The 16,156-nt window shown below is 40.1% G+C and overlaps 2 protein-coding genes across 3 annotated transcripts; both read left to right on the plus strand.

Annotated features, from left to right (window-relative positions):
• The first annotated feature begins 994 nt into the window (after nt 1–994).
• Nucleotides 995–4,952, plus strand: zgc:113208 (uncharacterized). The gene is made up of 6 exons (XM_070449456.1): nt 995–1,391; nt 1,656–1,811; nt 1,896–1,994; nt 2,107–2,177; nt 4,120–4,250; nt 4,367–4,952. Exons 1-6 carry the CDS (start codon nt 1,262–1,264, stop codon nt 4,599–4,601), a joined length of 822 nt encoding a protein of 273 aa, XP_070305557.1. The 5' UTR covers nt 995–1,261; the 3' UTR covers nt 4,602–4,952.
• A 4,869-nt stretch (nt 4,953–9,821) lies between these two features.
• On the plus strand, nt 9,822–16,156 carry nono (non-POU domain containing, octamer-binding). Of its 2 annotated transcripts, none has more exons than XM_024012198.1 (10): nt 9,822–9,931; nt 10,611–10,737; nt 10,830–11,023; nt 13,715–14,016; nt 14,127–14,222; nt 14,380–14,576; nt 14,805–14,992; nt 15,255–15,276; nt 15,387–15,487; nt 15,659–16,156. In XM_024012198.1, exons 2-10 carry the CDS (start codon nt 10,611–10,613, stop codon nt 15,761–15,763), a joined length of 1,332 nt encoding a protein of 443 aa, XP_023867966.1. In that variant the 5' UTR covers nt 9,822–9,931; the 3' UTR covers nt 15,764–16,156. The 2 variants fall into 2 exon arrangements, with proteins under 2 accessions (XP_023867966.1, XP_023867967.1); XM_024012199.2 differs by having other exon boundaries at nt 9,844–9,925.

Consider the following 16,156-nt stretch of genomic DNA (forward strand, 5'->3'; position numbering starts at 1 on the left):
TCAAATCTAACAGTTAAAATTCAATCAGAGAGCACCCTTAGATCAGGGGAAAAGGCTGCACCTGACCGTTGCACTTGAATCATTCCCATGGTGAATGGCTATGCCCGCTATAATATGAAATCACACACTATTCCAGAGACTTTGATATGACTGGCCCAATTTATATGGTGAAAACAATGTGTGGGGAGGTAGAGGCACAGAAACTCACATCAATACCTTTGTCAGATAACACTGTGAAATTAAGAATTTATGATATAGCTAGCAATCAAGAGGAAAGTCTGACTGAACGACTCAAACACTCCCCACCTTATGCTCTCCAAATGGACGTATTTCTGTCTGTAATATAAAGCCCTTTTGTGGGGGAAAACAAATTTTGATTGGCTGGGCCTGACTCCCCAGTGGGTGGGCCTATGCCCTCCAAGGCCCACCCATGGATGCACCCCTGCCCAGTCATGTGAAATCCATAGATTTGGACCTAATTTATTTATTTTAATTAACTGATTTCCTTCTATGAACTGTAACTTAGTAAAAATCTTTGAAATTGTTGTATGTTGCATTTATATTTTTGTTCAGTATATTTAAGTATGCATTAAGGTGTCTTTAATAAAATACACATGGCAAAAACCAATGTAGACATTAATAAATGCATTTCTATAGATTCCAAAATATTTTTTACAATGATGGGGGTGCAAAGATGGAGGCATGGTGGTTTCAAAACAGCACCCACTGTCAGTTTTCTAAGGTATATATAAATCATTGGTTGGAACCAAAAAAAGATATAAAAACATTTTCCTTAAAGCATAATTTTGGAAACTTCTAATGTTACTGTCCCCACTACAACAACAAAAATATGTAAATAAACATAATTTTTGTCCTTGAAACATTCTAGAATTTCATTCATTCCTATGGAAGAATGCTTTTCTGAGGAGGCGCCTTCAAAGCCTCTCCGTGGCCAAAACATATCATCAGCAATCCAGGGTTAATATGTCATTGATTGGAACGCGTCTTCTGACTACGGCGCCTTGTTCGGGGCGCGCTGGCTTGTAAAGCAGGCGCACCCGTAGCATTACATAAACAGTGAGATGCGCAGTTACTTAACACGATTTCCCCCCTTCATATTGAGGATACAATTGAGTCACTTCTTTTTCACAACAAAACCATTGTAGCTAGGTTTGTGCAACTCCGATGCTTGGTCGTTTTCGATGTATTTCATTTGAACGTTGTCTAGGGCCTTACAGGAAGGAACATAACGAGACGAAACATGGAGAAAAGCAGCGGGACAACTTCTACAAAAAGAAAAGCTTCCTCATCTGAGACAAGTCTTCCAGACTGCAAAAAGCTGAAATCGAAGGATAGTGGCAAGACTTGCGCAAATAAAGCTCTGAACAAGGGTAAGTGAGTGAGTCACGGTTTTGAGTAGGTACAACGTGGCCCAAGGTCTGCCTAGTATGCTGCATAGAAAATGGCCGTGCTCCAGAGCATCAAAACGACTATCAACAAATCAATTTTCATCATAAATAACGTCTCATTATTAGTCAGTCAGTCACAATTTAACCAGGATACATTGCGGGTTTGATCCTCTTGAACACGGCCAATGGTAAAAAACAAACCCAAAAAATACGTTAGCCACCTAAAAATAACTTTACTTTCCACAGAAAAGACTAAAATAGAGAAGGACTCAAGCAAGAAAAAACACAAATTCTTGGGTAGCTCAGAAGTTTCTCTAAGTTCTAAAGATGCAAGCCAGAAGATGATTCGGGATGGATGCCTAGAGGTTTCAAAGAATGGCAAAGGACAACTTGTTTTTAAAGGTATGCCTACATATGCAACTGTTTTAACACATGGACATTCATTCCACAGAAGGCTCGGTGACAAGTAACGTCAATTTTTCTTAGACTTCCCACAGTTCCAACCTAACATGTCACCAAAAGACATACTTCAGGCTGGCAGCTTTGGTGGTACCTACTTCAGACCAATATACTCAAGTGTCACAAGTGAGTAGCCTATCCCACACATCTAAAATCATTACATTGGATGTTATGAGTTAATTACTAATGTAGGTTAACCACTTTACTAATCACACTTTTTTTGTTTCTTTCGTCATAGAACAAAATTGCAAAGATGAATGGAAGGAGCTCCCTGAGGATTGGCTGAAAGGTTTGAACATTCCCACACAGGTGATTATACGAAACCAAACCTACTCTACACACTGACTGTGGCCTCACACTGGCCTACCAAACTAAATTAACGATAAAACACCTATGAACACATTCATTGTAATAGAGACACCCAAACAAGACTGAACAATTAAAGCTGATTGGTATAATGCGAAAATAAAACATTATAAGACTTGTCATAAGCATGCCCACCAATGTTGCTATGATCTCATAATGATCCTGACGAAGTTAGACATTTTGAGTCATTTGGAAATTTAATGAAATATATGCACCGATATTTTCCTTGCCAAAAAAAACAGATACCGATATCCGATATTTAACATTTTAGCTGCCTTTTTAAACATTCTACTACAATTAAATAGTTAACACACACACATGGACGCAGCGCTCTAAGGCACTGTATCTCAGTGCAGGAGGCTTCACTACAGTCCCTGGTTTGAATCCAGGCTGTATCACATCCGGCCATGATTGGGAGTCCCATAGGGCGGCGCACAATTGGCCCAGCGTCGTCCGGGGTAGGTCGTCATTGTAAATAAGAATTCTTAACTGACTTGCCTAGTTAAATAAGGGTTACACGCACCACACTGACCAAAAAGTTATTTTGTTGGCATTTACCAGTAAAACATAATCAAAACCTATTTCTTTCACTTACTTGCTGTGCTGTTTCGTTGCTCATTTATTCAGTCGTTTCATTCTCAACCAGGATTTCTATGGAACGCCGTTTGGGTCTTTGTGTGTCAAAAAGATACAGGTCAAATAACACTATTTGACCAATCAGGACCTGAATATGACTGCACGTCACATAATTTAACGTGTTCATACATTTTTGACGTAGTTATTACACATTGATTACACTATCACCCGTATTTCATATGTCACAACGATTCATCGATACGTATGCTATGATGCTGGTGAAGTTGTCTTGCGCACCTACAGTGCTGGTCATATAAAAAAAGCTAGCTAGCTCATGGATGCAAGCAATGTTCTTCCCCAAAAACATAGCAAAACGACAATCTGTTAACTATATAGTTGGCTGTCATCATCTAAAATAATCCTAATTTATAAGACAGTTCTTATTTGGTTAATGGTGGTTGGACCCATCAATGTGAACCTAGCCACAATAAGGATTAGCCACAATAGTGGACTTTGCAGTTAGCCTTCAAAATAAAAGTATGTCATTGACAGATGCAAATTAATACAAATAGTAGAATTATGCCATAATTGAATAGAGCATGCTAAACGAGGTTGGAATGTTATATAAAATCAAAAATCGGTTGAAATCACACTGGATGTATTATACTTTAGAATTGTATTAAGGGCATACTTATTTCACTGTACAGCCTTACCTATGGATTGTGAATGAATGACATGGGGTATCAGTCTACTCAGTGACACCCAGAAAACATTAGCGTATTACTGTGTAACTCCGGTAGGTCAAAATCTGAAAAATAGTGCACTTGGTAGTGTGTACCGGTGCTCGACCAGTCGCGAAAAATCCAACATCACCCACGACAGAGAACGGTTGATTGTCAAGGGCAATGAATTCCATTATCTTGGCGTTAATGGATTTCGCCTTTGAGTTGTCTCGCTGAAATGTTCTTACTCTTTCAAATGACTGCTCGACTTGTTGACTGCTCGATCCACACAGCTGACATTGTGGGCTAGGTTAGAAATGCTGTGTTGCACATGTAGCGCAAAATTTTATGTGGCATCATTACGTCATGTACCTACGTTATATAGGCATGCACGTCAGCTTTGACATCGGTTTTCCACATCGGCATTACACTAGACATTGGGCCGATACCGATGTTGGCATTTTTAGCTAATATCGTCCGATTCTGATATTTTCACCGATATATCGTGAATCCCTACTAATAAGACGTTACAAAGCCAGGCTCACACTGTTTATAATAAATAATGCATTATGTGTTTCCCCATACAGGTGGCCTCATCAACATACACAGACAGTGTAAACACATACAAAGTGAAGTGTGGAGGCAGTCTAGAAATGTGGGAAAGCAGTGGATGGATTGTAACCCAGGATCCCTATGGGTGGTTTCAGTGGTACTGCAGGTATTTGCAGAATATATACAGTACATTCAGACTGGGTATAATAAGGCTCCTTTCTATTCTCCTACATTAGTGTCTTCTTCCTCAGAATCTTACTCTGAAATGTAAATTCCCTACAGGTTTTACCATGGTCGGCGTACTAAGGATGATGAGCGTCAGATCGGGCGATGGGCAAAGTGTGCTGGGGTTAAAGGCCGGTGGAGAAATAATCTTATCACCAAAATTGTCCGGTCAGGCTGTGGCTTTGACAACCCAACAATCTCTCCTGTGGTCAGACAGACATTACAGCACTGGGGGTACCGACTGACCAAGGAGGACTACAAGGAGGGTGCCAAGAGGGTTAAGCCAAAATAACCATGCACCCTGCTTGTATTCATTATACGTGTACAGTAGGGAGGCTGGTAGGTAGACGGGCTCATTGTAATGGCTGTAATGGCTGGAAGGAATTTAAATGGAACGTTAACAAACAGATCAAACATATGGAAACAACATTTGATTCCATTTCATTTATTTAATTCCAGCCATAACAATGATCCCATCCTCCTATAGCTCCTCTCACCAGCCTCCACTGGGGTACAGAAATAAGTGCATGAGTTTGACTGTTTTATTTGCAAACATGTGTTTGTGGTATTTTTGATACTGTAAATGCAATGTTTAACTTTAATGTGACTTTTAAAAATATATATAGATATCGAACTCCCTTTCTTGGAGCTTCTGTCTTGTTATTCTCATGCGTCTTTCACCTTATGAGGTGGGTATTGTGCGCTGCAAAAAGAATGAGCTACAGAGCTCACCAGCTTGTAGTCCTAAAACCCGGAAATTAGTTACCTCTGGTTTGTTCAGCCATCTCTAAGGGAAGAAAGTATAGGGTTTTGGAATAAAACCTAAAAATAAGGTCTGAGGATAACTGACTTGGGTGATGTTATATGTTTTGTTCTGTGATATAATAGCAGTTATGTAAAAAGGGCTTTATAAGTACATTTGAGTTAACATACAAATCCTTTATGAATTATGCAGAGATTTTAGTATGAAAATCTTGGTGGGGCAAACAATAAAAAATAAAAAAATGTTTTAATGCATGCCAGCAAAGCCACTACACAACATTAAACAATAGATTCATTGCACTATAATGGTGACAAACAGTCCCCACAAACTGGTAGGGCCTACTTTAAGCTGTCTCAACAACAGTCCCAACACCTTATCACTGCTACACCTGGGCCCTGTTTCAGACAGCAGGTTTAACATACTGAGTTTAAACCTGAACTCTGGGTTGACTAATTCTGAGCTTTCAAACTCTGTGTTTTTGGTTTCATTACAGGTGATAACAATTAGTTAAATCAACTCTGAGTTAAGTTAACCCAGAGTAAAGCATGTGCATGAGGAGATTAAAAGCCCTCATCAATGGAACGCAGATAACATGATTCATCATGGCAACAGGAGAAAAAAGGGCTTGAACCTCCTACTTCTCCCCAGTGGAGGTAGAAATATTAATGAATGCGTATGCAGAATATGAGTATACACTACCGTTAAAAGTTTGGGATCACTTAGAAATGTCCTTGTTTTTGAAAGATAAGCAAAAAAAAATGTCCATTAAAATAACATAAAATTGATCAGAAATAGTGTAGACATTGTTAATGTTGTAAATGACTATTGTAGCTGGAAACGGCTGATTTTTAATGGAATATCTACATAGGCGTACAGAGGCCCATTATCAGCAACCATCACTCCTGTGTTCCAATGGCATGTTGTGTTAGCTAATCCAAGTTTATCATTTTAAAGGCTAATTGATCATTAGAAAACCCTTTTGCAATTACGTTAAATGTTGTCCTGATTAAAGAAGCAATAAAACTGGCCTTCTATAGACTAGTTGAGTATCTGGAGCTTCAGCATTTGTGGGTTTGATTACAGGCTCAAAATGGCCAGAAACAAAGAACTTTCTTCTGAAACTCGTCAGTCTATTCTTGTTCCTTGAAATAAAGGCTATTCCATGTGAGAAATTGCCAAGAAACTAAAGATCTCGTACAACGCTGTGTACTACTCCCTTCACAGAACAGTGCAAATGGGCCCTAACCAGAATATAAAGAGGAGTGGGAGGGTCCGGTCCACAACTGAGCAAGAGGACAAGTACATTAGAGTGTCTAGTTTGAGAAACAGACACCTCACAAGTCCTCAACTGGCAACTTCATTTAATAGTACCCGCAAAACACCAGTCTCAGCGTCAACAGTGAAGAGGCGACTCCGGGATGCTGGCCTTCTAGGCAGAGTTGCAAAGAAAAAGCCATATCTCTGACTGGCCAATAAAAATAAAGGATTAAGATGGGCAAACACAGACATTGGACAGAGGAAATCTGCCTAGAAGGCCAGCCAGTAGCTGTGATAGGAATATGAGTGCCATCTATGCAGCTAATCACACCTGGAAACCCTAAAATATTTCAAATTAACTGATTAGTGCTTCAAGTCTCAAAGCTTCATAATAAATAAATAAATAATTGCTGAGACTGATACCTGCAATTCTGTGGAATTCTTCTTTGATTAGTCTTGTGGGTCTGTGACTTGGGAAACCACAAAAGTGCACAGTAAACTTTTCAGTGCAAGAGTCACATTTCTGGCAGCCCGACAGACGGTTGCCTTGGAAAAATGCTATATATATATATAGCATATATTGGCAAAAAAACGAAGTGCAACACAAAGAATTTGTTTCCCGAACTGAGAGCATGTCCACGATGTGTCACATGAACGATATAAGGGCTGAAAATATTGTGAAGATGAATGATCTATCTGCATTGTGTCCCACCCACCACCCCCCTCTTTTACGCTACTGCTACTCTCTGTTCATCATATATGCATAGTCACTTTAACCATATCTACATGTACATACTACCTCAATCAGCCTACTAACCGGTGTCTGTATGTAGCCTCGCTACTGTATATAGCCTGTCTTTTTACTGTTCTTTTATTTCTTTACATACCTATTGTTCACCTAATACCTTTTTTGCACTATTGGTTAGAGCCTGTAAGTAAGCATTTCACTGTAAGGTCTACTACACCTGTTGTATTCGGCGCACGTGACAAATAAACTTTGATTTGATCGATTGTGCAGAAAAACGGAAACCCTCAAACAGATAATCATCAGGGAATGATAAAACATCCAAGCGGGGTCTGATTATCCTCTCCCAACGGAGATTTCTGCTGAGTATTTGTGCTTCAATATCAACTGGCTCTTCAAGAAAAGGACACGCCATGTCTGACACCTTCAGTCTGCAGGCTTTAGCTAAAGAGGAGGAGAAACTCAGGGTTAGTTGAAGATAACCTGCCAGCGAGCAGGTTAGCTTCACGGAGTATGTTGCGATAGTAACTGACTCAGAGTTAAGCTGAACTGGCTTTGTCAAACCGAAAACCCAGAGTTTCCTTCAACTCTGGGTCAACTAACTCTGAGTCACTAAACTCGCTTTCTGAAACTGGGCCCTGGCTACCAGCAGAGCCTTGTTCGGCAGCGAAACAGTTCATTCAGCATAATTTACTGCCTTTAAAAAAAACATAGCTGATATGGCTGACTTGCTTAAACAAATTTGGTTTCTACTGACAATTGAGCTGTACAAACTATGGCATAAGGGGACAACGAGTGGATAAGAGGCAATCTGTTATTTTGATTAAGACAATAATGAGTGAGCTAGGACGGACGTAGTCAATGTAACTATTTGTTCAGCACTTTTGAAATGTACAGCGACAGAATTGAACATGGGCCGTTATTACCATATTCTCCCTGTACACCAAGTCAGAACCATATGAAAAATAAAGGGGGTATATAAGCAGACAATGAAAGCTCTTACAATATTTGATGGTGACATTTCTCTAAACAGGCTATAGGCTACATGTGCACCGCCAAGTGAGAACAGTAGGCGAAATTAAGAGGGGAAAATTTACCAAATTTTAGGGTGAGGTACAACAGCTTACTACACAACATACACTTAATATTACTTTCTTAGCTACAGTATACATATCTCCCTGGCATATTACATCATTTATGCAGCAGCATAAAGACATTTTTAGACTTGCCTTGTTGTGCTGTGCTGTGCTCACTTGAACAGGGAGGTGGTGCGGCGGTCCTTCGTGGGCAAATTTTGTCAAACTTTGTCATCAAAGTCTGGCATTCTCTTGATTTATGGTGCTTTCAAGACAACGGAAACAAGGTTGAATCATGATGATGTCAGTGATCTTCAGGTCGGAGCTCTTGAAAGAGGCCAGAATTCCCGACTTGGATGACCGTTCAAAACGTATTATCCCAGCCGGAGCTCGTTTTTTTCAGAGTTCCCAGTTGTCTTGAACTCACAGATTTCCCAGTTCCCGAGTTTCCAGTTGTTTTGAGCGTGGCAGATGTCATGCTGGATTGACAGCACGGCCAATGTTGAATGTTTATCCTTTTAAGCTTGGAAAAGAGACCTTAAACTCAGACTTGGGACCACACACCCTGAATAGCAGATCAAGTTTGTATGCGGCTTTATTAACTAAATTATTTCATTTTTCACATTGTTTGCAAACTGATATGTGGCATGTATTAAAGCCAAAATAACATGCAAAACAGGTGTGAGAGCAAAATTGCAAGATGATGTTATAATGTTGTAATTGCATCAAATGGTTGTTTTGAATAAGGGGTTGTTAGAACGCTCATCTGTGTGTGTTCTACTGAGGATGGGACTCTGGAAAATTTACGATGTCTTTGGGTGATACTGCATTCCAGAGCATGAGTTAATGTTTCTGTTCTATAAGAGACCAGGGAGAGATGACTCCAGGGCCATACCTTGGTCTCTACACAATGATAACTGTGAATTATAAGTATCTTTCATACACATCTTAACCTTGTGACCCATTCCATACATCTGTTGTTTGTCATGTAGACAGAAGGAGGATGGACTTCGCTATAAAATGCTGTGGCTCAAACCAGCTCGTTGAGTTCTCAGTGATCACCTCCAGCGGTGATTACCGACCAGCTCCATTAGTGCAGTAATGAAATAATAAAGTTTGATTGTTTTGAAGAAATCTAAAAGTCTCTCCTTTTGATTACAATTATTCCACCAGACAGGCAATCAAAAAAATATATTTTTTAAAAGGTAGGCCTCAAAACCTTCCCTGAATGACAGGTCACCACTGGAATTATGAAGCCTTTGTGTGCTTTTTCTATAACATAAATTTGTCAAAATTCACAAAAAGTGACTTTAGCTGATGAAGATGATCTCATAGGACAAAACGTATAAAATCTGCTAAGCCTGTGTTTACCACATTCCTTAAATTGGGCGTTTATCACAAAACGCCATTCATTTCCCTCAGGCTTTGTCCAACAAACCATGGCGGAGTTATTGGTGCCACCAAAAAGACACAGTTACTATTTGTCTTACCCTTTAGCGTCGTACAAACTATAAACGTCATTTCCCGACAAAAATCAAAGAACGTTCAAATAGAATATGCACCAATCAGATTGTTAGATATGTTCTTCTCTATATAATTGACAGCAATTGTTCCAATCACTGCATGTCTTCACGACATCCGCCTCCTCTCCGTCAGCAAATCTACTTTCTCATGCGTTATCAAGGTTGTTTGTGAAATCCATTCTCAGTTCTTTGTATAGAGCGATTTTCCCTGCTACGTGCGTTGGAATCGTATTGACCCAAACATTTATTTTGGTAAAGGTATGAAGTAATGGTTGGATATAAAAAAAATGGTGCTTTCATCTGAAAAGTATTTTATATTAGTTAGCAATATGTTGGATTCATTTGCTAGAAAAAAAACGAGTGTGCTAGCTAGCTATTGTTAGCTAGGAGTGGGGGTGATTAGCTTAGCTTGCTAGAGTTGTTGCTAGCCAGCTTCCCAAATGTATAAGGTAGCTAACTGCTAGCTATCGTTAGTTATCGAACGTGTGCTAATACGTTTTAGTTCGTTAACTGATTGTTTCAACATCGATGTTTGTTTGCTAGCTGCCAATCCACGCCTTGAACTAGTTAGCTAGCTAATTAGGTGGCTTTCAAATTCGGCTAGTTAGCGTTAACGCGTTAGGTAGTCGCTTTACTCTATCTTGACAATTAACTAACTAGCCAGCGATGTCGCATTTCATTACTTAGCCGATAGTAACGTTATCTCTCAAAACGCCACTCTTTACCATCTACTATTTGCTTGTTAACCAAAAATATTTTAGACTTTGTGAAATGATCAGTTAACGTTATATAACTAACTGAACACTTACAGTAGCTAACTAACGTTATATCGTTCATCTGGCTTTGGAATCTTTTTATTTTGTTTCATAACTAGCTAACCCGATTATGTTCTTTATAATTAATGTAGTGACTGTGTTAATGACTCCTTTTTTATTAGATGCAAGGAAACTGGGGCCACCGTGGTGAACAGCAGAATCATGGCCCATCTAGACACCAGATGGAAAGTCAGAAAAAACCTGGCGATAACAGCAATGGACAGCATGCAGATGAGCAGGAGAGCCCAAGTAAGATGGGATTCATCGCCTCCTGAGCCCTGTATTGGAAGGAAATGAAATCCTCCTGTATTAGATTATTATAATATTTTGCTTCTCTGTAGATGCTGGGATAACCATAGATCTACAGAACTTCAGGAAACCAGGAGAGAAGACTTACACTCAGCGTAGCCGTCTCTTTGTGGGAAATTTACCAACTGGTGTTACAGAGGCGGAGGTGGAGAAGTTGTTTTCCAAGTATGGCAAGGCAGCTGAGATTTTCATCAACAAGGACAGGGGGTTTGGATTCATTAGACTGGTAAGTTGCTAGTGTAGTGGATGACCAAGTGGATATCTACTGCCTTACTGAGATCTATAAATGCTGTCGCCCCGGATTCAGAATTGCCTTGGCATTTCCAGGTCAGTAGTATTGACAGTGCCTCGAGTGAGTTGTTATGTTGAGAAGGGTTGAAAGTTCGCACCCCGGTCAGGTGGAATTTCCACTCTGTCGCAGCAGCATATTCAAGTGATGGAAGTTATATTCCTCAATCCTAAATCATATGGAAAACAGACTGGCTGACCTCACACATGATTTGCACAACAAGGTGGCTGGAAGGTGTACGTTATGAATCTGAATGGTCAGATAGCTAGCAACAATGGGGAATCTTGGCTTCGTTTCAGCACATATCTTACTGATACAATGGCATGTTTTGACTGTCATGTCCATGCTCAAATTCGCTAGCCAACTAACAACTCTAACTAATGATGTATGTGAGACAAGCGCTCATTGTGCAAATGTTTTTGTTTTCAATTAACATTTGGAGACAAAATAGTTTACATGTTGTCAATAGTCTAAAGGCCGTCCGTGTGCTTCCCAGCCGAAACAGTTAGGAAGAGTTTGTGCATATTTTATGACAACATTTTGTGACGTTTTGGACTTCGGTGAGGGTTTTTTCAGCTGTTCGGGAGCGCACACTTTTTTTTCTGGTGGCAAGCTGAAGTCTACACCCCTTTGTTGGTGATTGGTCAGTGGTAGAGATGCTTCAATAGTCTTTGTCATTCAACCAGAGACAACTCATTTTCATGCACATTTTTTAATTGAGAAATACTGCAAACATATTAGATGTGAAATTGCGTGACTAAAATCTCATCTTAGATGCAGCGGTCTAAGGCACTGCTGTGCTAGAAGTGTCACTACAGACCCTGGTTCGATCCCGGGCTGTACAATTGGCCCAGCGTCGTCTGGGTTAGGGGAGGGTTTGTCCGGGGTAGGCCGTCATTGTAAATAAGAATTCGTTCTTAACTGACTTGCCTAGTTAAATGAAATATCTGACTTTTGAGGAAGTGTATGCTGGCTATGTCATCTCAAAATAGACAAACGGTGCTAATGTTGCTTTTTTTCTTATTTTTCAAGCCACGGTCTTTTAAGGCAGTATGCAAGCTGAGTTCGGTTGGGTGCCAGCCGAACTAATGCATACTGATGCCTTAATTCTTATGGCTGCAATCCCGTTAACGGGATGATATGACAACAGCCAGTGAAAGTGCAGGGRGCCAAATTCAATCAACAGAAATCTCATAATTAAAATTCCTCAAACATACATGTATCTTATACCATTTTAAAGGTAATCTTGTTGTTAATCCCACAAGTGTCCGATTTCAAATAGGCTTTACAGCGAAAGCACCACAAACGATTATGTTAGGTCACCGCAAAATCACAGAAAAACAGCCAATTTTCCAGCCAAAGACAGGAGTCACAAAATGCAGAAATAGAGAAAATTAATCACTAACCTTTGATCTTCATCAGATGACACACATAGGACTTCATGTTAAACAATACATATGTTTTGTTCGATAAAGTTAATATTTATATCCAAAAATCTCAGTTTACATTGGCGCCATGTTCAGAAATGCCTCAAATATCCGGAGAAATTGCAGAGAGCCACGTCAAATAACATAAATACTCATCATAAACTTTGATGAAAGGTACATGTTTTACATAGAATTAAAGATACACTTGTTCTTAATGCAACCGCTGTGTCAGATTTCAAAAGCTTTACGGCAAAAGCACAATATTCAATAATCTGAGAACAGCGTTCAGCCACAAAAGGAAGCCATACAGTTACCCGCCAAATTGTGCAGTCAACAAAACTCATAAAAAGCATTATAAATCTTCACTTACCATTGCTGATCTTTGTCGGAATGCACTCCCAGGACTCCCACTTCCACAAGAAATGTTCGTTAATGTCCATCATTTATGTCAAAATAGCTATTTTTGTTAGTGTGTTTGGTAAACAAATCAAAAGTCAGAAAGCGCGTTCACTAAAAGCAGACAATGTCAAAAAGTTCCGTGACAGTCAGTAGAAACATGTCTAACGATGTGTTGAATCAATCTTTAGAATGTTTTTAACATAAATCTTCAATAACGTTCCAACCGGAGAATTACATTAACTTCAGATATGCGATGGAACAGAACTCCCTCATGTGAACACGCATGTTCAGGTCATGGTAGACCTGACTATTTCCTGTCTCCTTCGGCCCCACTTCACAGTAGAGGCATCAGACAAGGTTCTACAGACTGTTGACATCTAGTGGAAGCCGTAGGGAGTGCAAACTCATAGATATCCCATGGTTTGTTCAATTGGAGCTGTGTTGAAAATCTACCAAGCTCAGAATTCCCACTTCCTGTTTGGATTTTTTCTCAGGTTTTTGCCTGCCATATGAGTTCTCTTATACTCAGACATCATTCAAACAGTTTTAGAAACTTCAGAGTGTTTTCTATCCAATACGAATAATAATATGCATATATTAGCGACTGAGGAGCAGGCAGTTTACTATGGGCACCTCTATGCACCTTTCATCCAAGCTACTCAATACTGCCCCTGCAGCCATAAGAAGTTAAGCCAACCCTGTCTGTTTTGCCCTAAGTGTTGGATTTGTTGCTCAATAGCCAACCTTTCTATTTATGTGATCAATTTGGAAATGTTCTAATTTTATAATTTTCTACCAACAGGAGACAAAAACAGTGGCTGAGATTGCTAAAGCTGAACTTGATGAAACCTCATTCAGAGGCAGACAGTTGCGTGTGCGGTTTGCGACACATGGTGCTGCTCTAGCTGTGAGGAATTTGCCACAGTTCATTTCCAATGAGCTCCTGGAAGAGGCTTTCTCCTTCTTTGGCCAGATTGAAAGAGCCATAGTTATAGTGGATGATAGAGGGAGACCCACAGGAAAGGGGATTGTGGAATACACAGCCAAGCCTGCAGCAAGGAAGGCTCTGGATAGGTGTGCAGATGGAGCCTTTCTATTGACTGCGTAAGTTGTTATGCTGGAAATGTATTAAAACATGTTGACGTTTCAAATGCATTTGTTGTGAGGTTTTCAAAATGGCAGAAGTCGTCATGCTGATTGTTTTCTGCTTTCAGATTCCCCAGGCCAGTAACAGTCGAACCAATGGAGCAGTTTGATGAGGATGAGGGACTGCCGGAGAGGATTGTAAACAAAAACCAAGTTTTTCACAAGTGAGTAATCATACAGAGTTGGCATACTTTCTCAGAATGCATTGGTCAGAACTGTGCGTACAACAATCTCACACTTTGCTGCTGAAAAGAGGTACAATCCATAACTTGAAAATGTTGCGTACTGAGCTGTTTCTCTTATGTAAAATCTCTCCGCCAGGGAGCGGGAGCATCCACCAAGGTTTGCTCAGCCAGGGACATTTGAGTATGAGTATGCCATGCGCTGGAAGGCCCTTTTGGAGATGGAGAAGCAGCAGTATGAGCAGGTCGACAGGAACATAAAGGAGGCTCAGGAGAAGCTGGAACAGGAGATGGAGGCAGCCAGACATGAGCACCAGGTTGTCCTGATGAGACAAGGTATGCATGTATGGTCTCGGTCCACTCTAAAGACGCATATCAATACAAAGTTTAGGATACTGATGAACACAACGTGGTGTCTTATGGGAAAAGTGTCCTACCACCATATTTAGCCCAGAGGTCAATCGCATACCACACCGCTTGAATGTAGTCCTGTTAGCAATTGATTCATATGTTTTAGGTCTTTTGACTGGGTGACTAACAAATGGGGTATTCATCTCATTATAGACCTGCTGAGGCGTCAGGAGGAGCTGAGGAGAATGGAGGAGCTCCATAACCAGGAGATGCAGAAGAGGAAGCAGATGGAATTGCGTCAGGAAGAGGAGCATCGCAGGAGGGAGGAGGAGATGAGGATGCACACTGAGGAGAGGATGAGGAGGCAGCAGGAGGGCTTCAAGGGGAACTTCCCTGGAAATGTGAGTCTTTGCTTCTTGACACTGCTTAAATGCACAGATTTATTCCTCAATACACAGAAATTAAAGTTTCCTAAAATGTTTCTAAGCATCTTTACAATTGTTTTGTTTGTGGTTACTGGTATTCAGCAATCGGAAAAAGGACAAGTATTCGCTAAAAAAAACAATTTTGGTTGGGTATTCTGAAAGCTGTATATTGTTTAATGTATCTGATTTAAGAAATACCTTTCATGTGTTTTTTATCTCTTTTTTTTTGTGGAAGCAGGAGATGCGGATGCACATGCAAGGTAAGTTTTCCATTAGCGGTCAGATCTTCACTGAGCTATCAAGGGCACCATGTTATTTAGTATATATTGCATTGGTTTGCAGATGTGCTGTCTGTCTTGGTTTGGTGTAGGTCAAGGAATGAACAGAAACACAATGGGTGGTGTTGAAGGAAAGCCCAGCGGGCCCAACCCTGGAGCTGCCAACATGCCTGCTGAGAACCCCCCTTTAATGGTAATATAAGAGACCACTTAGAATAACAAACAATATATTTACATACCAAGATTAACTAATTTATTGTGCCAAAGAGAACATAAACAAGAATGTATTTGATCATTTCACCTCTGGTGTTCTAATGGTGTCATGTAAATGTCACTCATGTTATTTATTTTCTGTTTTCTCCAGCAGGGGGCAGGAAACGACACCATGCCCGTAGGAGGCCAACCTGGCTTCGCAAGAGGCCCTGGCCAAGGCCCTGCTGACTTTGCCAACAAGCGTCGCAGATTCTAAAATGATCAATTCAACTTTTTTACTTTTCAAACTGTACTATATTTTAAGTCATACATGGATTATTACATTTTATGTACTGTGAAAAATTGTATGGGGATTTTTTTTTTAAGTGTCAACTTGGCATTTACGTATTTCAGATGAATACTGCTTCTGTATAGACTTTCTTTTTATTCCTCAAAACCAGTGGTGTAGTGGAGGGTAAACGCAAATGCATTGCAAATGTGTGGAGTGTTGCTTTTTTCACCCTGACCGGCGATCAGTTTACCCACCTATTTTTATACCACTACACCACTCCTCAAAACAATGTACTTTTATATAGCAATAGTACATTTGTCACGCTCATTCTCTCTAAGCCTTTCTGAACAGCTTTAAATAAAATCTTAATTCCATGTA

Source organism: Salvelinus sp. IW2-2015, linkage group LG20 (assembly GCF_002910315.2).
Source record: "Salvelinus sp. IW2-2015 linkage group LG20, ASM291031v2, whole genome shotgun sequence".
NCBI classification, from domain to species: domain Eukaryota; kingdom Metazoa; phylum Chordata; class Actinopteri; order Salmoniformes; family Salmonidae; genus Salvelinus; species Salvelinus sp. IW2-2015.